General features: G+C 41.0%; 1 protein-coding gene across 1 annotated transcript in view; it reads left to right on the forward strand.

Moving 5' to 3' along the window:
* Positions 1-280: 280 nt before the first annotated feature.
* Positions 281-25,475, forward strand: part of ARHGEF10 (Rho guanine nucleotide exchange factor 10) — a 140,664-nt gene continuing 115,469 nt past the window's right edge. The window contains exons 1-4 of the mRNA XM_054976987.1: positions 281-424; positions 12,826-13,008; positions 13,706-13,790; positions 25,158-25,325. Coding sequence (XP_054832962.1) covers positions 13,751-13,790; positions 25,158-25,325 — 208 coding nt within the window. The 5' untranslated portion in view covers positions 281-424; positions 12,826-13,008; positions 13,706-13,750. The remainder of the gene's footprint in view (positions 425-12,825; positions 13,009-13,705; positions 13,791-25,157; positions 25,326-25,475) is intronic.

The following is a 25,475-nucleotide window of genomic DNA, read 5'->3' on the forward strand; positions in this document are numbered from 1 at the left end:
GCACAGATGCACAAAGGCAAGCCGTTCGGACGAGTCACGTGGGCCTGCGAGGAATGCGATGCATGCGTGGAGGGAGGGGGGAGGGGGGAGGGGGGAGGGCGGCTCCGAACGGCTTTTCGGCTCTCTCCGCGCGCCTCTCCGGCGGGGAGACTGGCAGCCCAAGGAACCAACGGGAGAGCGGGATGGTCCCCCAAGCCCTCCAATCAAGGAGAGCTTTGGGCCCCCGGCGACGTCCTTGCCGGGCAGGCTGCCCTGGGCTGTGAGAAATGCTGTGGCGGATCTCTCTATGTTTGGCGAGGGGCGGCGGAGCCTGCAGCAGCATCAGTGGCTGAGGAGACCGCGGGAGCCGCCGCCGCCGCCGCGCCTGAGGCACAAAGGGAAAGCGTCGGGCGCTTGGAGGACTCAAGAGCCTGTTGGCCTGAGGGTGAGGACGGGCTGTGCGGGCGCCTGCCTCAGTGGGGGCATCTTGGATGAGGGATTTGGGGTTGGAGAGGGAGAAAGTTTAGCGACGTGTCTGGAGGGCTCGGTCTGAAGCGTTTTGTCCAGTTTGCATCCTTGGGCGGCAGATGCCAAAGGAGCCTCAGCAGCAGCCGCTGCTGCGTGCGACTGTGGTTTCTTCCCTGCTGCAAAGGTTTGTATGGTGGTGTATTAGAAACCTCCTCCCTCTGCCCCCCCCCGCCCTTTCTGGCTCTTTTTGCCCCCTCTGTGGAGCAGTGATTCATAGGCTGTGAGTGGGTGTGTAGGCGCTTTCTGGATCCAGAAATCGGTGGTGTCATGGTAAAAAAATTCATATAAGCGCTCGCAGTACAGATGTCAGAGCAATAGAGCTTCGTGGCGTTTTGTTTGCTCAGCAGTTATTTCCAGAAACGAGCGCGGGAGGGGGGGGATTTGTTTTCTTGGCTGTATATTGTTTGTTTGATTGTTTAATTAAAATATATGTTCCTTGCCTTTGCTTACGAGTGTATTTTTTTTAAAAAAATTAATAAGCAAATACCTAACTTTCAGTTCCAAGCCACAATCCAGAGTGCATTCCTTGGAAGAGTGCTGCGGCTGAAGTTAGGAAGTCCCACTAGATCTAAATGAAGTCAGCCTTAGTCTAGGGTTCACAAGGTTAAGAGTACATAGAACTTTAGGTATCCGTAGTTTTGCTAAAAGCTGCAAGTCGGTTGTTCTAAGTCAGTGGTCTTCAACTGGACCTTTAACGCCAGGCGGTAGTGTGGAACCCCAAAGTAGCAGGTATGTGGATTAGATCGGTTGTGATCTTGCCATTGTTAAGGGCAGGACAGTGGACAACAGACCAAGATAGCTGGGGACAGGGAACACCTGCTGAACAGCAGGAGGTATACCATAGCAAGGAACAAGACAAGGGTTAGAGCCATGGAGGACTCCTTTCTACTGCTCTTTTGCCTCACCATCCTGCTGGTCTTCTCAGCTTATACGCAAGGAGAGGAAGGTGGTGTTGCAACTTTGCTCTCTATGCATTTAGCAGATCTTTCCAAAAATTAGCCCAAAACAGCAGCTCTGAAACAGTTTGCAACCAAGCAAGTGGGGCTGTAACTCACCTGAGGGTCCTGACCCCTGCATTGAAGGCCATTGCGTTAAGATAATTGTATTATTTTTGACAGCATTTAGCAAAAGATGCTTGAAAAGTGGCATGTAAGATAGCTATCTGTTCACAGAGGATTTTTGTAATTTTGTCCCATGAATATAGCAGAGAGTTTAATTATGTATCTTTCCATTTGAAAATCTTGATCCAAATGACTGGAGGACATGCAATATGACATTTGTCTAGTCTCAATTTTACAAGAAAAAAATTACTCAGGCAGTTCTCAATCTTTTGGCAAGTTGTTCTTATCAACCAGGTATAATGTGACATGTCTTCCTCTGACATGTTCTCCCCCATATGTAGCTGGTTGTGTTTGGAATAAGAAAGATGTAATGATATTTGAGAATGTGCAAAGTGTTTCATATACATTAATCCTTACCATAAAGTAGATCAAATATTTAAAGCAGTTGTATTAGTGAGAGAGAAAGAGAGGTTTTCCTGAATCAGCCTAATACATTCATTTCTGAGATAATGAAGTAGTGATTCACTGCTCAGTCTCTTTAGGGACACCGTTTCTCCTGGATACACCAATACATATAAAACTTGGAAACTTACATTATGGAGAGGCATCAGAAAATTTCAGGATTTCAAATGCAGTTTAGATAGTATAAAACGCTAACAAGATAATTGCTTGTAAGTTGTTGAAGCACACACCTTCTTGAGGATCCAGGACTGGAAATGCAGTGTAGTTTTCATGGCTGAAAACTGAAAAAGAGCTAATCCTGTTTGTTTGTATAGCTTCTTGAAGGAACTGTAGATACTTTGTTAAAATGCCACCAAATAAAGTCACCACTTTATTTCTCTACTGAAAATCACTGAGAAACTCCCAGAATGATAATTATATACGTAATTAAGGTTTGAAGAAAAGAAAAGCAGCCTTTGTACCAAAGCTATCTACTGTGATAGAATTTGTTACTGCAAGGAATCCAAGGCTTAAAATTCTAGCTGGGAAGTGTTTCAGTGATTTAGTTGATGCAAACAAGTGGGGAAGGACCTCAGAGGGATGTTATGTGCTGGCATGGACATGTTGTGGAGGTATTTAGCGTGTTTTGGAACTTATTTATTTACATTATTTATAGTCCGCCTTTCTCACTGAGACTCAAGGTGGATTACACAGAGAGAGTCAGTAAAGCATAGTCAATTTCAAAGACATTTCAATAAACATGTAATAGGATATATACATGCAGATTCTAATACTGACATATTAAACAAAATAGGAACTACCCACTAGGATCATACTTATAGCAACAGTAGTGTCTATGGTCTATCATACTTGAAGCAATAGTAGTAAAGTCTATGATCCCTCCCTATTCCTTTACTGATGGATATCTTAGAGACCCCCTTCCTTACAGTACAGCGCTCTTATCTGAGTAAAAAGCCCTCTTGAATCATTCAGTTTTGCATCATTTGCAGAAGGCTAGGAAACTAGAAGTTTTTCTAACCTCCTCAGGTAGACCATCCCAAAAAGTGAGGGCCACCACAGAGAATGCATGTGTATGGGCAGCTATTGATTTTGCCCATGTGCAACTGCAGGAGGCCCTGTTCAGTTGAGCAAAGCTGCCATGGCAGTACGTAGGGAGAGAGGCTGTCTCATAGATATGATGGACCAAGGCTGTGAAGAGCTTTGTATGTGATTGCCAATACTTTGAATTGAGCCCAATAACTGAAAGGAATGAATCATTTCAAGATAGGGGATGTGAAGCATGCAACATCTAGTACACCATACAGAATGATTCTATGATTTTGGGGTGGGAAGGGATAGTGGGGGACTTTCAGAAGATAGTTCTGAGTTTTATGGTTAGAATGCAACCCTTTGGAAAGAAGGTGTTTGGAAGGGATGCATTCCAGGGAGAAATAACTGGTTAAGGCTGCAAGCCTAGAAGTTAGATTTCAGAGTACCTGGAAGTTCTGTGCAGCTCTTGAGGAGAGTAGGTGGTGCTGAAGCTGGGGTATGACCAACATGGAGATAGGTGCTGAGGATTTTTGTATTTAGGAGGCATCTCTGTACAATATAAGAGTTTTGTTTTGACCTGTAGGTGTGATGGCCCATTTATTTGGAGGTGGTGTTTGCATGGGGAGCCTTTATGATACATGAATTCATTTGAATCAGATGAATGCCCGTTGATGTGAAAAGAATTAGTCACATAGTTAAAGAAAATGCTTTTGCAAGTTGGGTTAGAATGTTACTTACGTCTTTAGAGTTGAACCTTACTGCTTACTGTTCTGGTATATAGGTATCACAAAAGGGGGAAGAAAGCCATTGATATCTTCCACGATAGTAAGGCTACTTAGACAGAAAAAAACACATCCATTGTAAAATGACCAGATGCAAGCACATTCAAAAATTAGAATTCCCTTTGAGGACACATTCAGAAATTAGATATGTATGCGTTTAAAAGTGCCTTTTTGTTTTTTACACATGCACTCTAATGGTAAGAGAGGGCCTGAACATGTTGAGACTAATGTTTTCCATGAGTGCACGGATGGATGTCCACCCATGGACTATGGTTTTCCTGCCTCCTCCCTTTTGTGGCATCTCAAAATGCATCCCAGAATTATTTTCCTACAGGGAAAACAGGATTTTAGGAGGCAGTTGAGGCTGCTACAGGAGGGAGAAGTGGCAAAATCATGCTCTGTGGGCAGACCTTGTACCTTTGGAAACATGTCTGGATCTAAGACATTAAGTGATAGATTTGAATTTGGTCACAGCCATACAGCTTTTTAGTATCTAAAGTGCCTTACGTACATTCTCAGAAATTCTTTGAGGAGTCTTGTAAGTTAGGTCAGTATTATTATCCTCTTTGTACATAGGGGAGTGGAAGACGGCCAAGAGAATGAGAGTTGCCTCATACTGCTTGGCAAGTTGATGTTTGAGGGTGGGATTTCAGCAAGGTCCTTGTTACTGACTACTTTACTTTATAATATAGTTTTAATCACTGCAGGGATTAAATGCCTTGCTGTCAGGGGCTGTTGCTTCATGCACTGGAACCTTGAGGCCCACCATTTGGCTTCTAGTAAAAATTAGAGAAATAAAATAGTGTCCTGGGAGGATCACTTACCTACTGCTGCCTTCACTAGGAATCCTAAAAACACAGTAAAAGAAAACAAGATTCTGCTTTCTGTGTTGATACACTCTCTCTCTCTCTGCCACCTATTCCTACCAACCACCACAGCCCTTGGCTTGCTTTCACCAGTGCAGCTTTCCCTATGTCTTGTACCCATGTGCCTCCTAGTTTGGTCTGAGTCAAGCTCCTGACCCACTGGCAGTGGGGAGTTCTTCCTGGCAGGCAGTAGGATGGAAGGGATTGACAATTGTTGGCAGCCAGGTCCAAATTCTGCCTGGATGCTACTATTCCCAGTCTACAGATAACCTGGAGGATGTTAAATAACTGCTATGATCTTTGTGTTGTGTGTGTGTTTACTGAATTATTTTTACACTATTTTAAATGTTTTAAATTTAAATTGTTTTAAAATAAAATGCTGTTATATTCACCTATTTGGATAGAAAGGCGGTATACAAATGCTTTAAATAAATAGTTTCACACTGACTAGATAATTGGAAGAAGACAGTTTTTCATGGTCTTTCACATCTCCTGTTACTTGATTCTTTAAACTAGAGATGCCAAGATTGAACTGGGAACCTTGTGCATGCAAAGCAGATGTTCTACCACCAAGCCAAGCCTTCCCCCTCATCATTTGGTATAAACAGCCTCTCCCAGCCAGCGTCTCTTTGCCTGAGCTAGTTCTGTTCCTGTTGAATCTGAGCCATTTCAGGTTCTCTTTCATGCTTTGTATATCACAAGTTCCTGTGTGACTGATATGTGTAAAAGAGTGATGGATGTATTATTTGTGCTAGTGTGTGAGATTTTACTCTATTCACTTTATTTTAATGCCATCTTCTGTCTCTAGGTTTGTTAGTAAACTGTCTTATGTGTTATGGCGATTATTTGCCGTACACACAATACCAAGGTCTATTGTCTGCTCATACTGAACACACACATATTAATATTCAGTTTGTCTTTTTCTATGTTTTTCCCAATGTGGTACACACAAACAAGCAGTGACTTGATTCTCTGGCAGTGGCAGGGTGTTTTTAAATAATCATGGATTCATAAAGTTGGAAGGGACTACAAGGTCATCTAGTACAATCTCATGCGGGTAGGCAGGGTCTTTCCTTCAATAGCCTCACATAATCAACCTTCACAATTTTGAGCGCAGTGTCCCACAAGCAAAAAGCAGGTGCATTAATGTTCTGAACTTGTTAAAATAATAGATAGTGTCTCTTGACACAGAACTGACAACCTTAATAGAAAAAAAGTGGAAACTTATGTTTCTTCATCTTTGTGTATGAGATGTGCTCATGAGAAATCCTACCTGGCAGGCATTTTGCAACTAAAAGAGGACTAAAATCCAGGGCACTCACTTCCTATTTCCTTCACTGCGTGCCCAAAGCATATCAGATTGGTCTGTATTGTATTCAAGGTCACTGATACTAGGTGGCCAGTCTCTCCGTAGATATAAAATTAAAAAAAAAAATATCCCCTTCCTCTTATTCTCCACACTTTACATATTTTTTCTTTACATAAAATATTTTCTATTTGGTTACTTTATCTTCCTGCTTCCTTTTCTGTTTCTTGCTGGAATACTTCTTCCCTATTCACATTTAACAAGCTGGCACAAATGGCAACCTAGCTTTAGGATTTTGTGAAAATTGATTGCCTTCTCCATCCTAAGCAGGAGGAGAAAATGGGAACAACTTACCTGCAGATAAGGGAGCGTTACATAGCCCCATAATATTGTGGCTATAAACAAACATTTCTTGGCTGCAGTTGTATTTCTCAATAACGTTCCCTTAAAATCTTTTGATAGGTGACACAAAGAAGCACATTTGAACCTTTTTCATGATTTTGTTCTACATGAAGTCTATTAATGAGGGAGACTACTTGAAAGAAAAAAATAAAATGCACATCCCAACAAATTTTGGTTTTATATTCAGATTACTATCTAATTTAAAACTAAGGCATTTTAAATCTGATGTATAAAACAGACACAGGCAATAAAACATTTCTGGACATTTGTAAGAAATGCTTGCCTTTTGGAAATGCCAAGATGTGGATTATGCTGAACTAAAATGTGCAACATTTTCTATGCTGTGCATAGGAAAATAGATCTGTATATCATCCTGAATGGCTTTTTAAAAAGTGCATGGTTTGACAGCTATGACTGATGCCCAGACATTAGCTGTCTATCAGAATAACAAAAGCTTAATGTCATGTGTGGGTAAGCAGTTAACCACTGCGAGCAACACTGTTCTACTTGTACTATAGTGAATAGAACTCCTATGTCTAGAAAATCTGTCTCAGTTTTTTGTTGTACTGTTAAAAAGCATATTGTTTTTGAGACAAACCTCAGACCATGTTATAGCAGCTTTCAGGGTTAAGAATTTGCCCTGCTTTCCATTACAGAAATATATTAAAGGGGAATTTACATAGTGACATTTCATAAGTGATTAATGCTTTTTGAATTTTTTCTTGAATGTTTGTAATATATATATAAATCTAAGCAACAAAATATCAACAATATTATGTTAGAATCACCAATTTGTATAGAAAGGAACAAACACCTGAAGATGATTTTTTAAATTATTGGTTTTGTCTGGAATTTCATGTATTTCCTTAGCAGGCATGCGTGCCAACTGGTTGCTTTAACAATTCAAATCTATTTGGTTGCAGCCAAGCTTAAATCTAGGAATATAATTCAAATCTCTGATCGTACAGCCCACATGCTGCATTGCAAAATTATCAACTTAGAAACAAGACATCTGTTTTCTGTTTAATGTTTTCTCTTCACATGCAAGGATGCTAAGCACATGAATACATGAAACTGCCTTACATCTAGTCAAATCGTTGGTCTATTTAACGCAGTGTTGTCTGCTCTTACTTTATGTTCTTTATGTTCTACTATTTTTAAAATTAGAGATGCTGGAGACTGAACCTGTGATCCTCTGCATCCAAAGCAGATGTTCTTCCACTGATCCACAGCCCCTCCTAGATCAATTGTTGGAAGACCACTAATATTATTTCTGCTTAGAAGCAAGAGCCGTTGGACGAAGTGAAATTTACTTTTTGCATGAGCCTGCTTAGGGTTGGGCAGTAAGTGCCCAAAATGTTCTAAAAGCCAAGCTAATAATTAATGAGCAAAACATCTAAAAATAGGTAGTATATGTGCAGTGCAATCATATGCAGAGTTACTTGGGTCCAAGCCTGTTAATTTCATAGTTCAGGTGGTTAGAAAGAATAAAACCGATCATCTCAGTAATCTTTATACATGATCCTAGCAAGTGCCTGCAATGAGTTGCTAGTAAGGTTGCCAGGTCCCCTTACCTTCCCGGCTGGAGGAGGGGGGCCAGGCACTCATCTTCTTTTTCCTCCTTGCATGTGGACATTCCCAGACCTGCGTGACAATGGCACTTCTGGGAAATGACATCATCGTGAAGGCCCAGGAGCATGCGCGCTTCACACAGGGCCGATTTTGGCCCTAAAGTACAGGAGCACTCCCGGGGCAGGTCGATGACATCACTTCCAAGAGTAACATCATCATGCTGCCACTCAAAAGGCCTGTTCCCTCATCTCCCCCCCCCCCAGCTAGGGGAGTGGTGGCAAGGGGCAGAGGGTGGGAGCAAAGGTTCCCTCATCTTTCCCACCTCCCACGGCCCCATCAGGAGAACAGCAACCCTAGTTTCTAGCCCAGCCGATGGCCTACAGCTAAAGTCACCAACAAGCCTGGAGAAAAATGTCCTGCCCTTTTAATAGAGACTTAATGTGAGGAAATGTGCAGTTGAAGCTTTTCATGGCATTGAGGTAAATAACAACTCTTCTGGCCTCAAGTTTCCTGGTCTTCTGGTCTCCTTGAGAGCCAGAACTTACCTTATAGATTATTGCTTGGCAGAGTCTGGAGTGGCATGTAACACTCAAGTGTTGTAGCCTTATTAACTGGTTGATCCAGCAGCACTGCCTTCTTAAATAGACTGAGGAAAAGGAGCCCCAGCTGTTCTGGAGGCAGTTTCTGGAACTCTCCTGGTGAGGTCATGATTAGGCCAGAATCCAGCAGAGAAATAGGTCTAGTCTGGTTCCACAGTTGGTGCACAGGCTGCTAACCTGGCACAGTGCCTCCTCTCAGCTATCTCATCATCATGAGCCTGCTGCCTCTGCTGCTACTATTTGGTGGAGGCAGATCCTGATGGGTTTGTGGACCGGGTCCTGGGCTGGTGCTTAATTGCCCCAGGATCTGGGGGGCGGAGAGAAGTACTGGTGGAGGAGCTTCAACTGCAGACTCCTTGGGGGGTAACCTGTAGAGCAGATAGAGCAGAGTCATCTACCATGTGGGGGTCTCCCTGAGTTTCTTGCTATCCACCAGACTCCTCTGAGGCTTCCAGTCAGAGTCCAGAGCTGATTCCGAAGGGATCATGACAGTAAAATCCATTAAGGCTCTTTTAAGGGGACAGGATATTTTTCTCCAAGCAGTTGCCTGCCCTACCCGCAGACCTAAAGGAAATATTTATATTACTTAATCTTTGGTTAGATATGTTTACCCATGGTTCATTTTACATTGGAAAGCAGCCATTAATTCAGTGTGCTTTTTAAGTTGCCTGTGGTTCAGATTTAAAAGATGATAGGTTTAGACTCCAATATGTTTGTGTTAAGGTTTAAGATGTCAACTAGGTTATCTTTAACTCTGATTGAATGTTTGTAATGTAAGAATCCAGTTGTTTGATTTTTAACAACTCTGATACAGAATGACATATGTAACCAATGTAAAGTGAAATAAAGTGATCAAATGAGAAGTAGTAAAGCCTAAAGGTGAGACAGAATAATTAGAGATTGGTAATGGGAGAATGGGATGAATTATACACAGAATACTATAATAATTAATCCAAGAAAATATTAAAGCCTGAATCAAGATTTTTTTTTTGCAGTGTCCATAATAATTTTAGAGTCATATTAATTTTAGGAATCTTTAAAAGTTGGAAAGATTTAGTAGAGGAGTTTAGTTTCTGAAAGGGGAAAAAGATAGATGAGTTGACGCCATCAGTCAGACCATATGGTGAATGAGAACAAGGAAGATCTTTCATATCTGGAAATTCCTTTTTATGAGCCATTCACCCTCAATGGTTTTGCGAATGTCTGATCAGTCTTGAGGAAACCGGCCGTTTTCAGACTTGTGAGCTAATTTTTTTAATAATCTGTATGGTTTACCAGAGTTAATTCATGAAGCGGCTTATGAATGATATCTGTAGATGGAAGAACTAGGCCATTCTACAGAATGGTGTAAAACCAGGTTGATGCCAATCCCATTCCTAAAACTCATACTCCTCCATCAGGGACTTACGGCTACACTCTTTCAGTAGCCAAGCAGAATGAAACTAGGGACAATCAAAATGAATAGCAAGCTCAAGAAGTTGGGAACGTAATAGAAGAAGAGAGAGGATGATAACTAGAAGTGACATTGGAAGATTTTAAAATGAAGCAGCTAATTATTATCATTTATTATATTTATAACCCGCTCTCTCTGCAAGCAGGCTCAGAGCGGGTAACATCAATTAATAAAAATCACATTAAAACACATTAAAACATAAGAGTCAGTAAAAGAAGGCAGCAACTCTACACAGCGGTCCACATGCTTAACCCCAAATCCAATACATCCCATGGGGTAGGAGATGGTATACACATTAGGTGAGTCGGCAGACAATTGGGAGGAGGGGGCTGCAAAAAGAGCAAGTGCTTCGTCATTTATTGAACTTGTAATTTCATTCCTTCCCACCTGCCTAATACATCCGAAAGGCGAGAACAGTTTTGCATTTCCTAATATGACATGGGCTTTAGATGAATTAAGAAGACTGCTGAAAAGGAGGGGGGTGAGCTGTAGGCCCAGGAACCACAGATGACATCGAAGAGGTGTGATGGGGATAGGTGTTACAGAACCCAGGACAAGAAGTTTGCCATATAGGAAAAATGTTGGCAAGATGGTCTAGGAACCAGCTCTTAAGGAAGAAACCGAGTAAGAGTTTATGGAGTTGAGTGGACATACTCAATCAATGAACCTTTTTAACATGAAGGCAGCTGCATGATTGGGAATGACGAGGAAGAGGAAGGAGGGGTGAATTACACAAACTTTTGTAAGGACATGGCAAGAGCAAGTGCTGGTGATTTTTCTCCCTAGTGGCCTCTTTCCACTGCAGCCCTCACACCATTCCCAATTATTCCTTGGCCCTCAAAAAAGCTTTTGTGAGATTGCAAAAGGCTGCAAATAATTCTTTGAATCCAAGCCATTTTATTAAAAAGTTAGTTGGTGGTTACGATTGTGTCTTTCTTTCACAGGAATACATATTCATGCAAGCAAAAAGGAAGGAAGTAACAACAAGAAGATTTATGTCCTCTGCAGTATCCCCCCCCCCACTACCAAGTATTCATATTATATTGAGAAGATCAGGATTGTTGGAGTAGCACAAGAATTTAAAATGCAGTTTAGATACATTTTGTCTGCTTATTCAGAAAAGACCTTTAAATATCCTCTTTGTTACACACAAATGTTCCTCTGAACATCCTTGCATGCAGCACAAGTGGTTCTTTCTTTTCTGTGCAATGTGTTCAACTTCAGAGATGCTAAATAAAAACTTTCACCACAAATTTCATCCGTCCTGTCTTTTAGGAAATAATGTAATTTGTGTGTCTTTTTTATACAGGCTAAATTTATTTCTTCTGCTGTTCCATAGGAAGTTGCAGTAAGGATGGTGTTAAAATATTTTGAGCTGGATTATATCTTTTCTGCCCGTAAAAGAGTACTTCCGCACTGCAGTCCCCACATTGCTCCCCACTCTGTTCAGGGGGGAGGGGTCCCACTTAATCTCTGGGGCAGTGTTTCATGGGATGTGTGTGATGGGCTGTATCAGGAGGGAGAGGTGGGGAAGTTGTGTTTGATACTTTGATCCAACTTATTTTGTCTACTTAAATTAGATTGCAATTCATATACAAAGCACACTTGCCCAGGAAGAAATTCTACATCAAACTCTCATTCTTGTGTGAGGACCAGGATTGCTTCACATATGAAGCTTCTCTCACTTCCCTATCACATCCAAGAAAGAGAAAAGCCCATGATACTGAAGAGCGCACAAAACTCTGTTTTGCTACATATACAAGTAGTATGATTAACTAGCTCTGTTCAGGTGTTCCAAGTTCAAACGCTTGTGTATCGAGGTGACCAGAATGCTGCAGATCCCATCCTAGGACTTCCATGCATATAAATGAACACCTGCAGGGAGCACTGCACATGCTAATTTGTGAGTGATTGGAACCTTGCTTTTTGACACATTTCCAATCATGTACAAAGCATATGTGTAAATGGCTCACTTGTGAACCTTGTCTGTACAGGGGAACATATGGATAGAAGGGCCAGCAAACTTAATCCAATGTCCTGTGGCTTTTTAACATATATTCTGAAATGGGTGTGCGTGCTTACACTCGATGGCTTACATATGCATTATGTCTGCTACTGAATTTTCACAATGAAAATGATATCCATCTAGGAAAAACATTACAAGAAACATCCATTAATGGTCATTGTATTATGTACCTTTTTTAAAAAGCAATTTCTCTTTCCTGTGCAGTTCTCACGTATATGATTCCTAGCATACCAATGATAAAGAGTCAAGAAGAGCTTTTTAGCACAGTGATAACAAGGGTTGTTAATATTGTAGAGGAGAATCTCACATGCTCCACTCTCCTATCCATAAGGAAGTTTTGAGAGAAATGTTGGAGATGCGCCATCTCCTATAATTGAAAACTGTTGGGCAGTAAGCTGCAATGCGTAAAGGTTTCTACAGTTCAAGAGCATGAAAACATAAAACAAGCAGGCTGTAAGAGTTGAGTAGAACTCTGTTTTTAATGATTTGTGAATTATTTCTACTTCGATGTATAGTCTCAGGTGCCTACAAAGGAAATCTATCCGTCTTTCAAAATGGATTGACTCTGTGTTAATTCTTATGAATAAGAACCAGTTTTCTTGATTCTGATGTTCTGATGCTGATCAACAAACATGGAAAGACTGGAAAAATAAGTAGGTGAAAAACATCTTGCAGAGTGGTTACAAACAAGTGATTTTTGCTACAAAGATGAAAAACAAAATCACCGTGTTATGTACTAACAGACAAATTTACTTTCCAGGTTGTGCATGTCCTTTTTTACTTTGCTGATCATACCTGCTACGATTCCGATGCTCACCATCAGGATTTTATTTGAAGCTGAACTCGCAAGAACACATGAAGTTGCCATGTACTGAGTCAAATCACTGGCCTTTCAAGCTCTGTATAGTCTACTCTGAGTGGCAGAGGCTCTCCAAGGTTTCAGGTGAAGGTCTTTTCTATTAATTACTGCCTGATGCTTTTAACTCAAAATGCCAGGGATTGAACCTGCAACTTTCTACAAGCAAAGCAGACGTTCTACCACTGAGCCACAGTGGTAGAACGTGGCTCATTTGGGCCTGGGTAAAATATATTTTACTTTTTATGCAGGCCCAAATGAAACAGTTTTTTAAATAAATATTTGAACCATCTAGAGCAAAACTTAAGACTGTTGCAACAAAATTACAAAAAGTTGTCTGTTTTCTCTTGTGCCTTTTAAATGAAAACAACAAAAGCTATTCCTGGGAAGAGTTCATGTTTTGTTGAAAATGCTGGTTGCCTCACCCATGTACAAAATGCTGAACTCTTTGGAGAAACCGCAAACTGTAATGTTAGGAATGAAAAATGGTTGTAAAGCTGCCAGCAAGCACAATGCCAAAAATGTTGTAAGATCTACCACACTCCATTATGTTGTGGTGTCTCAGGGTGTAACAATAGAAATTTCTGCAAGCTCAAGGAGTTTACCATATAGATCATTTTAGCTGTTGCAGATAGGAAACTGTCATGAATTTGAGCATATGTCTCCACATTTCTGTTTCACTACTTTTAGATCTCTCTATGCAATCATTTTGATGTTAGCTGGCAAATGTAGAATATTTTGATTACTTCCATGACGCTTCTCTGTTTTTAATGTTTTGTTGCAGGGGCGCATACAGTGCTAATTTTTTTTGTGTAAAGGACATAGTACTATGGATATGGAAGGATTCCCTCCCCCACCACCCTCTGAAGGTAATCCAGAAGGTCAAAGTTGTATTTTTTTACCTTACCAAATTTAGAATATTTCTGAGTTTTGTTTGGTTTTTAGTTCCTTCCTAATTTGAACTTTTTTCTTGCAGAGAAATCAGCTATTTTATTAATATTTTCGATGCAAATGTTTTTTTAAAAATCTGTATTTATTTTATTATTTATTTATGTCATTTATAGTCTGCCTTTCTCACTGAGACTCAAGGCAGATTACATAGTGTGAGATTAATACAATCAGTATCAAGGACATTTCCATACAGTGTCAGGACATTTCCATAGACAATGCCATGGGATAAATAAAATACAAGTTTACAAAGACATAGCATTAGCAAGGATCCAATACAGAGTTGTAGAATTGCTGAAACAGAACATAATCAGTTCTAGAACTGACATTAGACAACATAAAACACAGATAGAGTCCAGGGGCGGCAGCCCCCGGCCTCCCGGCAACCCTGGGAACCGCAGCTCCCACCCAGCACGACCCCCGAGACCAGGGAGGAAGGAGAGGCCATGTGTACTCACCCTGGCCAGCACAGCCCCAGCAAGACCTGGACGGCAACTGGAGCTGCCTGCAACGCTGCCACAAAAGGCACCATAGAGGGCGCCACCACTGCCAGGAAGGCCACCGACACTGCTGGAATGGCTGATGCACTTGCCTATGCCAGGGACGCTGCAGCGGCCACGGCGGCTGCAAAGGGAAGGGCAGCTGCAAAGGGAAGGGCCAGGGCCGCTCGCAAGATGCTGGCGCGGGTGCAGAATGGCTCGGCCAGGAGGACAGCCAGGTGCCCAGCCACTCACCAAGGATCCTGCCCCCCAGACGAGCCAAGCAAAGGCCTGCCCCAGCATTAGGGCAAGGATCCAGCCCACCTGGGTAGGCCAGCCCTCAAGGGCTGGGATAGGGTGGAAAGGGGAGTGATGGACACGGGAGCTCATAGGTGCCCAGAGACAGGGTGGGGCACAAGGGTGTGGCTTTACCTGGCCAAGGTGGTGGGATTAATTTTGGGGGCGGGCACGGGGATAGGGGGTTGGGGTTGGTATTAGCTGGGGAGGGATAACAGGAGGGCTCCAAACCCAGGCCGGGGAGGAGAGCAAGTGGAAGTTTGTCCCTATTGTCAGGGGAGCATCTGCCACTGGGGAGCCAAGGGAAGGGAGTGAAGCAACTCTACTTCCAGTGACCCCTTTCTGAGGCCTATGGGGGAGCCCCTGCACCTGCCTCATACCGAGGATGGGAGTGATGCTCATGCTCCTGCTTGCTCTGCTAACTGTTGAGCTGCAGAATTTTGCACCACTTGGAGCCTCCTAGTTAACTTAGTTCAGCCTAGTTTAGCCTTCCATCCTTCCGAGGTCGGTAGAATGAGTTTCCTGGGGGTAAAGTGTAGATGACTGGGGAAGGTAATGGCAAACCACCCCATAACAAAAGACTGCCAAGAAAGTGTCAGGATGCGACATCCCCCCATGGGTCAGTAATGACTCTGTGCTTGCACAATAGCAAAGAGTCCAGTAGCACCTTTAAGACTAACCAACTTTATTGTAGCATAAGCTTTCGAGAGCCACAGCTCTCTTCGTCATATACACAGAGGACTACCTTTACCTTTTTTAAGTTAACTTAGATGGGAGACCAATTTATAGTGCATTACAATAGTCAAGTTTTGATGTTACCATAGCATGGATTCAGGTGTCCAGGTTGGCCGTGTTGAGTTAAGAAGCTATCTTTCAGGCTAGAGTGAGATTGTAGTAAGCATTTTTTGCAGCTGCCTTAACTTGTTTTTCTAGTGGTAGCGCTGGATCCAGTATAACCCCTAGGCTCTTAACGGAGTCTGCAAGGGTCAGACGAACTCCATCGAAAGCGGGGAATACAATGTCTTTCGAGATCTCTGCCTTCCCAACAAGTATCACTTCAATCTTCTCTGGGTTCAATTTCAATTTGTTATTTTTCAGCCATTTCACCATGGCTGTCAGGCAATGAGCTAAGATTTCTACTGTATCCTGTGGGGACCTGGATAGCGAGATAGAGTTGGGTGTCATCTGCATATTGATGACGTCCCACTCCATCGTTACAAATGAGGTCTCTTAAAGGTTTTCTGTATTTCTTTGTATTTAGATATCTATTTCCTTGTATTTAGATATAAGAGGAGCTTTGGAATATCAGTTAAAATGAACATGTGATGAGAGTCTACCCAGTGATTTCATTCATTGGCAGTAGCTTTTATAGATGATGCTTCATTTCTGATAGATTTCCAGTTGTTAAATATCAGAATGATCTGTGCAGAATTCTCTAGAAAATCTTTTGGACCTCAATTACAAACATATTTGTATGGGCAGAGTTATGTGGTCCTGCTACCAAAGAGCCAAGCTTAATTTAAATTCCTGTACTGGGCCAGAAGTGATATTGTTCTACCAATGTTGTAAAATCCTTTGCACAGCATAGGAGTGCTATACAAGGAGCTCTGTTGGTATGGGTAGGGAGGGAGCAAGCTTGTTGTACACATCTAAGTATAAAGTATATATTTTACATTTATAAAACTTGGCACAAAAAGGTAGAACTGGAACTGCTGTGTAACCTTCATTATGTATAGAATTTACTTTTAATAACAATCCTAGGGACTGTTGTGATTGTGAAGTATTAAACAGCTCATTAAACCTAAAATGTACACTTGATGTTGGTTATACTGGTAAGTTACAAACTGCTTTGTCAATTACTTCATATCCTTTAGAAGTAGGACTTCTGTATGAATAAGCCAGCTTTGAAACTGTATATAAGAATATTGCCTAAACTGAACCCCAACAGTCAAGAGAGTTCATCTTTGCTTTCGCAGCATTTGTTTGTCAGAAATGCCCATTTGAGCTTGCAGACTGTTAAAAAGGATGGTAAAACTGGAGCCAAGATTAGAGATGAATGAGAACAGCATCTGAATTGTAATTATCAATAGTCTCTTGTTTGGGAAGCTGTTAGTTGCTTGTTTGGTGTCTGAACTTCTGTTTGAAATAGAAAGACAGAGATTCTGTTACTTCTTATAAATAACAAGGAAAACAAATCTGTTAAAGTAAATCATGGATATTATATTTAAAAACACATTCTTTACAACAGGAAAGAGAGACTGTATGGCATGAAAGCACATTGTTTATTTTTATTTTTTTTAATGCCTTGCATCTCTCTGAAGGGCTTAAGGCAACTAAGAACTGTGATTACTTAAACAATTCAAACAAACTACACACACATTAAAAATGAATGTAAAAAAATCCAATCTACTGAGCCCACTAAAAACTAAATACCACCCCCCAAATTCCATTCTAAAAAAAATACCACCATACTCACTAATCAGTAATTAACAAAAATTAATCCTCTCAGGCTGACTATTCAATAGAGATGCACAAAAGAAGGCCTGGTTTTTGGTGGAGCCCAGATTAGCAAACTGGCAATGTTGCCAGCTGGACAGGAGAAACATGTCTTGTCCCTTTCATAGGGGTTTAATGAGTGAAAATAGGCAGTTGAAGCTTTTTACGACATGAAGTTAAGTAACATAACCTGTTAATTGCACCTCATGCGCAGGCGGAATGCGCCGGAACGGCGTTCCGGTAGATCTGAAAAGAGGTCACGTGGGTTTTGGCCCCACCCACGTGATTCCTTTTCCTCCTGGCAGTCCTTGTCTTTAGCAGCAGGCAGCAGAGTGAGTGCAAGCCGAGTGGGGCTGGGCTCCAAATGAATGTAAGCTGCTTTGAATTCATTCTGCTCTGCAGCTTTATTTTCATTTGTGACTCATGAGAGAGGGGGGGGGGGAGAGAGAGAGAGAGAGAGAGAGTGAGTGAGTGAGTGAGTGAGTGAGTGAGTGAGTGAGTGAGTGAGTGAGTGCAAGCCGAGTGGGGCTGGGCTTCAAAGGAACGTAAGCTGCTTTGAATTCATTCTGCTCTGCAGCTTTATTTTCATTTGTGACTTGTGAGTGAGAGAGAGAGAGAAAATGAGTGGGTGAGTGCAAGCCCAGGGGCTCGACTCCAAAGGAGGGTAAGCTGCTTTGAATTCATTCTGCTGCCTTATTTTCATTTGTGACTTGTGAGAGTGAGTGCATGCGTGCATGCGTGGGCTGACTCTCCAGAGGAGAGTAAGCTGCTTTGAGTTCATTCTGCTTTAAGGAAATACCTGGATATTTTGGGGGAAATGGGCCTGAAGGGTGGACGTTGCCTTCTGACACACTTCTGGTGATGTCAGGGTGTGTGGCATATGCGAATGAATATGCTAATGAGTCATGCCAATTAGTTCCTGCAGTTCTTTTTCTAGGAAATGACCCCTGGATATAGGATATGTCCCATTCCTATCCTGGGATATAAAAAAAACAAAGTAAACTTTTATTTTTATACGAAGAGTATTGGTTTCATATTATTTCTTAAGCTTGATGGTTTCAAAGAGTGTTATTGGTTCTTAAAGTTTCCTTTCATAGACACTGATCTTCTCTCAGGCTTCACACACAGTTTGCCTACTTCAGATATCAGCCTCTCACTCAGATACACATAGACTTTCTCTCTCAGGCGCACACACGGTTTGCCTGCTTCAAAATAGAATAAATATATAGTCTCACAGACACACACAGTTCAGGCTTCTACACAGGTTGCCTTTTTCTCAAAAATATATGAACACTCTCAGGCTGCACACAGCTTGCCTCTTTTGCCCTGACTAAATATTTCTCTCAGAACTGCTTAAAATTACTCAGGCTGCACACAGCTTGTCTGCTAGTACCAGACTCAATATTTTTTTCAGAAATGTTTAAACATGCTAAGGCTGCACACAGCTTGCCTCTCTTGCTCTGACTGAATCTTTTCCCCCCACTCTCAGTCTAAAACTGCTTTCACTCCACCCACACTCTCAGTCATCAACCAATCATCTCACTCACTCATCCCTCTCTTTTACCCCCACTCTTCATCTATACCACACCAAGCATTTAAAAACACATACACACATTTATTTAAACTCATTACAGATGGCCTTTACATCTTGTCGTTAATAGGTTTAAAATTTAGAATTAATACATTAGCAGCAGTATAAATATAGGATACATATAAACTGTGATCTCAAAGGTAGGCATGATGATAAGCGGTAGCATTTGCCAAGTGAAATGTTCACACTGAACCTCACCAGGAAATTCCAGAAAATATAAGCAGAGATACTTTGGTCAAAGAAACTGAAAGAAGTATTGCTATCAGTAATAGAAAATGATTTAGTTTGAATTAATCATAAACGGTACAGTACTACTAACGAGCAGCTAGCTGAACATAGAACTAAAACCAAGGCAGTACTATATGTGGGTAAAGTCTCATGGATCCAAATGGCCAAACTTCTTGAAAGCTTTTCTTCTTTCAAAATTAATCCTTATTAATTGTGCTTGGTATAGACATGGCTCCCCAACATGGCACCTGCTGACACCGTTCCTGGTGCCCGCCAAGTGTCTTAGAAAGTGGGCAGGGCACGATGTCCCAAAGGGTTACTGATTGGCTGTTGAAGATCTTATTGGCTGTGCAGGCTTTAAGAAATTGCTTTGGCAGCAGCGGCCAGCACAGCATATGAATATGCACTGCATAACCAAAGATAAGCTGTTTGTATGCAAGAAAATATTTTTTAAAAAAATGTTCATTTAAAAGGAATCTTGTTAAACAGAGCTATCTGAAATGTTGAGTTACTATTATAGTTATGCATGACCTCTTGTGGCAGCCATTTTATAATTGTGCCCACCACCCATTGTTAGAATTTCAAAGGTACCCACAGTCCCCAAAAGTACGAGGAACCTGGTACAAACCATATTAATGCATCACAGTATTGTTACCAACCTCCAGGTGGGACCTGCAGTTTTCTCAGGATTACAATTGGTCAGCATTACAACTGGTCTCCAGACTATAGAGACCAGTTCCCTGGGGAAAATGTAAACTTCATATGGCAAACTCTGTGGCATCACATCTACACTGAGCTTGCTGCCCAAACATTGCCCTATTTCTCCAGGAATTTCCCAAGCCAGAGTTAGCAATTCTTCCTCACAATGTGATTATACTTTATAAATGAAATAATCCAAAAGATTAAGCAATAAAAGTAGATATGTTGTGAAAGCAATTACAGAATTTCAGGTAGAATTTCTGTTCTCACTGAGATTTTGAACATTAAAATACCGATTCTACTGCACGTGTGCTCTGAATACAGAGGTCTTTTCTGGTGCTTGACTTTAAAATCTTAATTTTTTAAACATTGAAATACTCTGGATTAAACCCTAAAATGCTTGTACAGCCAAAACAGCACATGCTCAGCAAGAAGAAGAGCAAGAAATTTTTTTCTGTGCAACAGAACACTTCTATCTTGCTGTCATTTGTAGTCTTGGTCTTTCAATTTCCTTTTAATCTCTTAATGAAAAAACAGGCAGTGAATGAGGACAGCTGTAGATTCATTCTCTGATGACAGCAAAGCAATTATTGATTGTGATCCGTATCCATTTAAATAAATCTGGCTAAGTAAATCTGTTCTGTCACTGATTTAAGTGAGATCTGGATTCTGCCATAAATATAGCTATAGACTTTGAATGGGCCCTTAATCTGTCTAGCATTCCAGAGAAATTTAGTTTTAGGCAGGTGTTATGCAGTAGAACAGCAGGATTTGAGTCCAGTGGCACCTTCGACACTAACAAGATTTTCAGGGTATAAGCTTTTGAGAGTCAGCTCCCTTCTTCAGTTATGCTTAGAAATGGAGTTCCCTGAACCTTTATATCTCAGCCAGGAGAGGTGTAGCAAGGAAGAGTATCTGGATGCAAAGGTACAGGGCAGCTTGATTAGATGGGAGAGGTATAGCAAAGGAAGTAAGGATTTAAAGGTACAGTGAATTGAATAGAGACATAGTTGAATGGAGACCCAGGATTCTTATCTCACTACAGATGCTAATTTCTGCTCTAATCAAGCTGCTTCTAGAACTGTCTTTAAGGTTAAATCTGGCAAAGCTAAAATGTGATGTTGGATAGCTGAGTTTCTTATGCCATGCAAACAAGCTAGTCTACTAGAAAGTCTTTCAGCATGGTTCTAAATGAACAACTGGATGCAGGTGATTAAGTGCTCTGATGTGCAGTTACAAGGCTTTGGCTCATCGTGAGTGGACATTGTCCCTCCCATTTTAGCACATGGTGCTTTAATGAGTTTCTTTGGAGCTATGAAGACGCTGTTGAGCCTCATATGCTCAGTATCAGCTTGCTGGACCTCACTAGGGTGAGAGGTTTCTGGCTGGTAGGCTCCATTGCCCACTGCCAAGAGAAAAAAAATCCTTGTCACTGATGTTGCTTAGTCACTTCCAGGTAAAATGTGAAAATGACATAGCAGTGTAGCTGATATTGCACACTTCCATGTTCCTGCCCCCAGAATTCCTACCAGTTGCCAGGCCTGGGAACCCTAGCTTAACAGGATACTTTCCCCATTAACACTCTCAGAGCTAGCTTTGAAGAAGAACTTCAGGTGTTCAACATACCTGCTCCCAGAATCCTGATATATTTCCCAAAGAGTGCCCTAAGGCTATTACAATTCCTATTGCAATTTTTAACACATTTATTGCTGTTGTAGCTTGGTATTTTATTACTGACTGCTGGTCTTACTGTGACTATTTTGTTTTCTAATGTTTATTGATTATCTTTCTTTTCTTTATTTCTTGTTTTACAGAAATTGTATCTGAGTTCTGGGGCTTTGTAAATTGCTTTAGGAAGTTACTAGTTAAAAATACAGGGTGGAAATGTTTCAAAGACCTGGGCCGTCGTCACACGGTCATAAATTTAGCACCATCTCCCGCTGAATGCTCACCTTATTCTGGCTCTCTTGCGATTTCGCCATTCTCCTCAATTCACGCTTTGTGACTCTTTATGTCGTCTTTATCCGCTTCCATGTGAATGCCCTGGATCGACTATGAACGCTTTGCAACACCAAAACACTCACTCTCCCCGATCATCTGTCTCACCTAACACTGATTCTCCTGCCCTACACTCCCACAAGCCCCAACACGACCTGCAATTAAGCCTCAAAGTATTTTTTTTTAAAAAAAACCTCAGCTTTATAGTGCTATAGTGCTATAGCAATATTCTGCCATGGACGGGAAACCTCTGCTACCTATCACGGTTGGCTTTTGGGTTGTCTCAGCACAACATTAGTATAATAGAAGAGCGATATAGCGCAAATATGCAATTTTTTTTTTAAAGGGGGGCAGGATTTTTAGGGCCCCGTTTCCAGAGGCACTTTGACTGACTGTCGAATTGCACTTTTCCCTTTTAATGTGACTGACTGGAAGCGCAAGCAGTCATCAAAAGATGGGAGAATCCGTTCTAATAACGGTAACAGAAGAAACGATTTCTAGTGCAAAACTTACAAAATAAGGGCCCGTGTGACAACGGCCCTGTAGTCTTGATGGACCTCCTGCGTCAGGGCATGCCATAGTGTGGGTACTTCCTACTGCAGCATTTTTAAATGTTCAGGTTTTACATGGTGTACTTATATCCAAAAGGATTGCTGTCCTATTTAAAGTAGGATCATACCTTTTACGTATCTTTCATTGCCTGTTGATATATGCATGTAAAGAACCTAGGTGAAACCATCTTATTGCCTTCACACTTGTGCTGTTCATAGTGTTGTAACATGTTTCAGATAAACATAGGCTGCAACTTGCCACTAAACTGTTGGTGTCTAGCTATTACATCTCATTGCTGTCAAGTATGTTGTAAAAGCATAATCTTGGGACTGATGACAATGTGAACAATTAATACTTTCCCCTGGCACACTTCAATTTCTGTTCCTAGCAGGATAGCCAAGGGATTGAGACTGGAAGAATCAAATGCCATTGGGCATGCGGTGGTTTGGGTTTTTTTGTACACTGTTGGGAGGGGGGAATCAGAGAATCATTGTCTGGGGCCTCATGGGGTTCTCATGGAAAAGTTTACCAGAATAAATCAACCCCCCAGGTATTAATAGATTCATATTAATTTAGTCATGTTTGTCAATTTCTGTAGCTCAATTTTTGTAGTAAAGAGCTGAAACTAGGGCCATGGTGCGAATCATCAGATGCATATTGGGAAAGCCTGGACAGATCAATAAAAAGTATGTCAGTTTGTGTTTGTGTGTGTGTGCTTCTCCCCCTTCTTAACAGGTGATTTATTTCTTGGGTGTATATGAAAATGTGATAAAACTTAATTTAGTAACATTTATCTAAGGTTTAAATAATTCGAAGGAGAAACATTTTTAACAGATGTTATTACTCTGAAGGAAACTCAGTGCTTAAAAGGTACAAACACTGCATGTTCTTATTAGAGAAAGATTGGCTGTGATGGAAGAGTGTTCATAAGGCCTAGTCCAGATTACAGATGTTTCAGAGCCCTCACAATTCATACAATTGTGTAACAATGCTTTGAACCGTAGGTCAGGAAGACAGTAGTATGTTAATGACAGACGACTTTAGGAAGAGCTACCATCAACTGCAAGCATCTCCATGTTCTTTCCACTTCTAAATGTATCCTCTTTGTTGACATGACATCTAATATAATGGGCAAAGTGCATTGTGGCAGTTTGTACAACAGGGGTAGAGCTCCACATTGAAAAGATCTACAGCTAAAAGGAACTACACAGGTGACAGAAAACACTGTTATGCAGGGCCTTCAACAGGGAAGGAAACAGAAACTATATAGTTGGACAATGTGTGAGCTCTAAGGCTGGCTGCACACATTATTGCACTACAGTAATCATTCCCCTCCTGGATTTTCCTGTTCTCAAAGGAAAACCTAGGAGGTGAATAAAAGCATATTTTCCACAAATTCTTTGGATTCTGAGTGTATGTGGCTTTGGGGACTGCAGAGGAAAGGGGTCGGCAGGAAAGTCGTGCACCATGGAAATCTGTCCACGTGAGGAAATCTTCTGTCAGATCTATGCTTAAGGGATGATCAATATTGCAAGACTGGCTGCGGGCCAAAACTGAAAGAATACTAGAGGAATATTACAGTGGTAATTTAGGGGTGAAACTAACATTAAAGAGCATCATTTGGAAGTAAGCATCAATGTCCATAAAACAGTAACTAGGTCAGTTTTGGAAAGCTATAACAATATGGAGGCATAACTGATATTTTACTCCAGTCTGAGAGTCTCACAGGTAATGATTTAGGTACCTTGTAAACAGTCCATTGACTATCCTGGGTATATTAATTGTGAGTATTCTTTTTATTTTACTGCTATGGAATTAAAAATTCATGCTCAAAATGAAACTTAAACTTAAAAATCAGCTCCAATCAGAAATTGGTTATTTTGCTTTGGCATATGGTGGTATTTTGTATTTTTGTACTGTGCACAGGTAACTGCAGTTCAAGATGTATCTCCCATTGAGGGTTAAGGGACAATACCTGCTATATTTACAGCAGATGTAGGTACACTTTTTATTGTGGTTGCCTTTTGTAGCTGGTTTATTCAGCTTATTAGTATTTTAGTTCCACAACGTTTTCTTTTGGCCCCCAGTGGATGTAGCATTATATAATAGCAAATTATATTAAGAGACACTGAATTCTGTGATTCTGAAAGAATGCACACGATGCCTTAACAATAAATATTCTTTTATTTCTTAAGGGTGTAAAAAAAATCAAACTTCCTTCTCTGCATTAATAATGTATGAAAGGTGTAACTATCATGTCAGTAGTAAAAGTGCTGGCTCAGCTTGGTGAGAAACAGAATACCTTGAGAGAATGCTTACTGCTCTGACAATGGGAATAGTCTAGAGATGCCTGAGCTTTCGCCTAAGGAATATGCAGTGCATGCCTTAACTGGTTGAAAAGGTGATACTTTTTTTTTTAACAATTCAGAGAATGTACTAAAATCTATACTGATTTGCCTCTACCTAATTTTACCTGGAAAATGTTAAATAATCTTGGTTGCAAAAATGTGCCTGGATTCCCTTTTTGAAATCTAAGATAATTTTATTTAGGGCTTTTATTGGAAAACCTTCAGGAAGTTGTATATGCATCTAGTAAAGGGTTTAAAAAAGAATTTGGGAGATGCCCAGACAATATGGTGGTCCATTATGATAGAGATGGACCTACATGGGATATATGTACACAGAAAGCAGAATATGCTTATTCTGCAAACCTGTGTCAGAGAACAGAAGGATCAGTTCACCTGCTCTGATTGGCTAGGAGAACTATTCTGATGGAAAGAGTTCTTTCTATGCCCAGCTGTTGGAACCTTAGATTTGCAAAGCATGCTTAGTTACGCTAACCTGCAAGTTTAGCCCTAATATTGGAGTGTATGCTGTAAAAATGGGTCAGTTCTCCAGTTAATTACAGCCTTATTGGTGATTTTTAAAAAAATAAACATTATGTTCAGTTTTAGAAGATGCATTAACAGCCAGTGCTACCAATGAAGAGGAGGAAGAAGGAGAACAGTTTGATTTTGACAGTGGAGATGAAATACCTGAAGCGGACAGACAAACTATTCTGCCACCTATTTCTGGTTCTCGGAATAACACAGATCATGAAGAGATGAATTCTACAGGTAGATTTATCTGTGAAAGCATTATTTCTTTATGAACGTATCTCCTTTCAAAATGAATGTTCTGGAACCCTGTGCAAGTGTTCATTTTGGATAGACAAATGTGTATGTATAAGAACAAAGTGGTGAGTTTGTTGTGGCTTGCTATGACTT

The sequence above is a fragment of the Eublepharis macularius genome, chromosome 1, assembly GCF_028583425.1.
Source record: "Eublepharis macularius isolate TG4126 chromosome 1, MPM_Emac_v1.0, whole genome shotgun sequence".
NCBI classification, from domain to species: domain Eukaryota; kingdom Metazoa; phylum Chordata; class Lepidosauria; order Squamata; family Eublepharidae; genus Eublepharis; species Eublepharis macularius.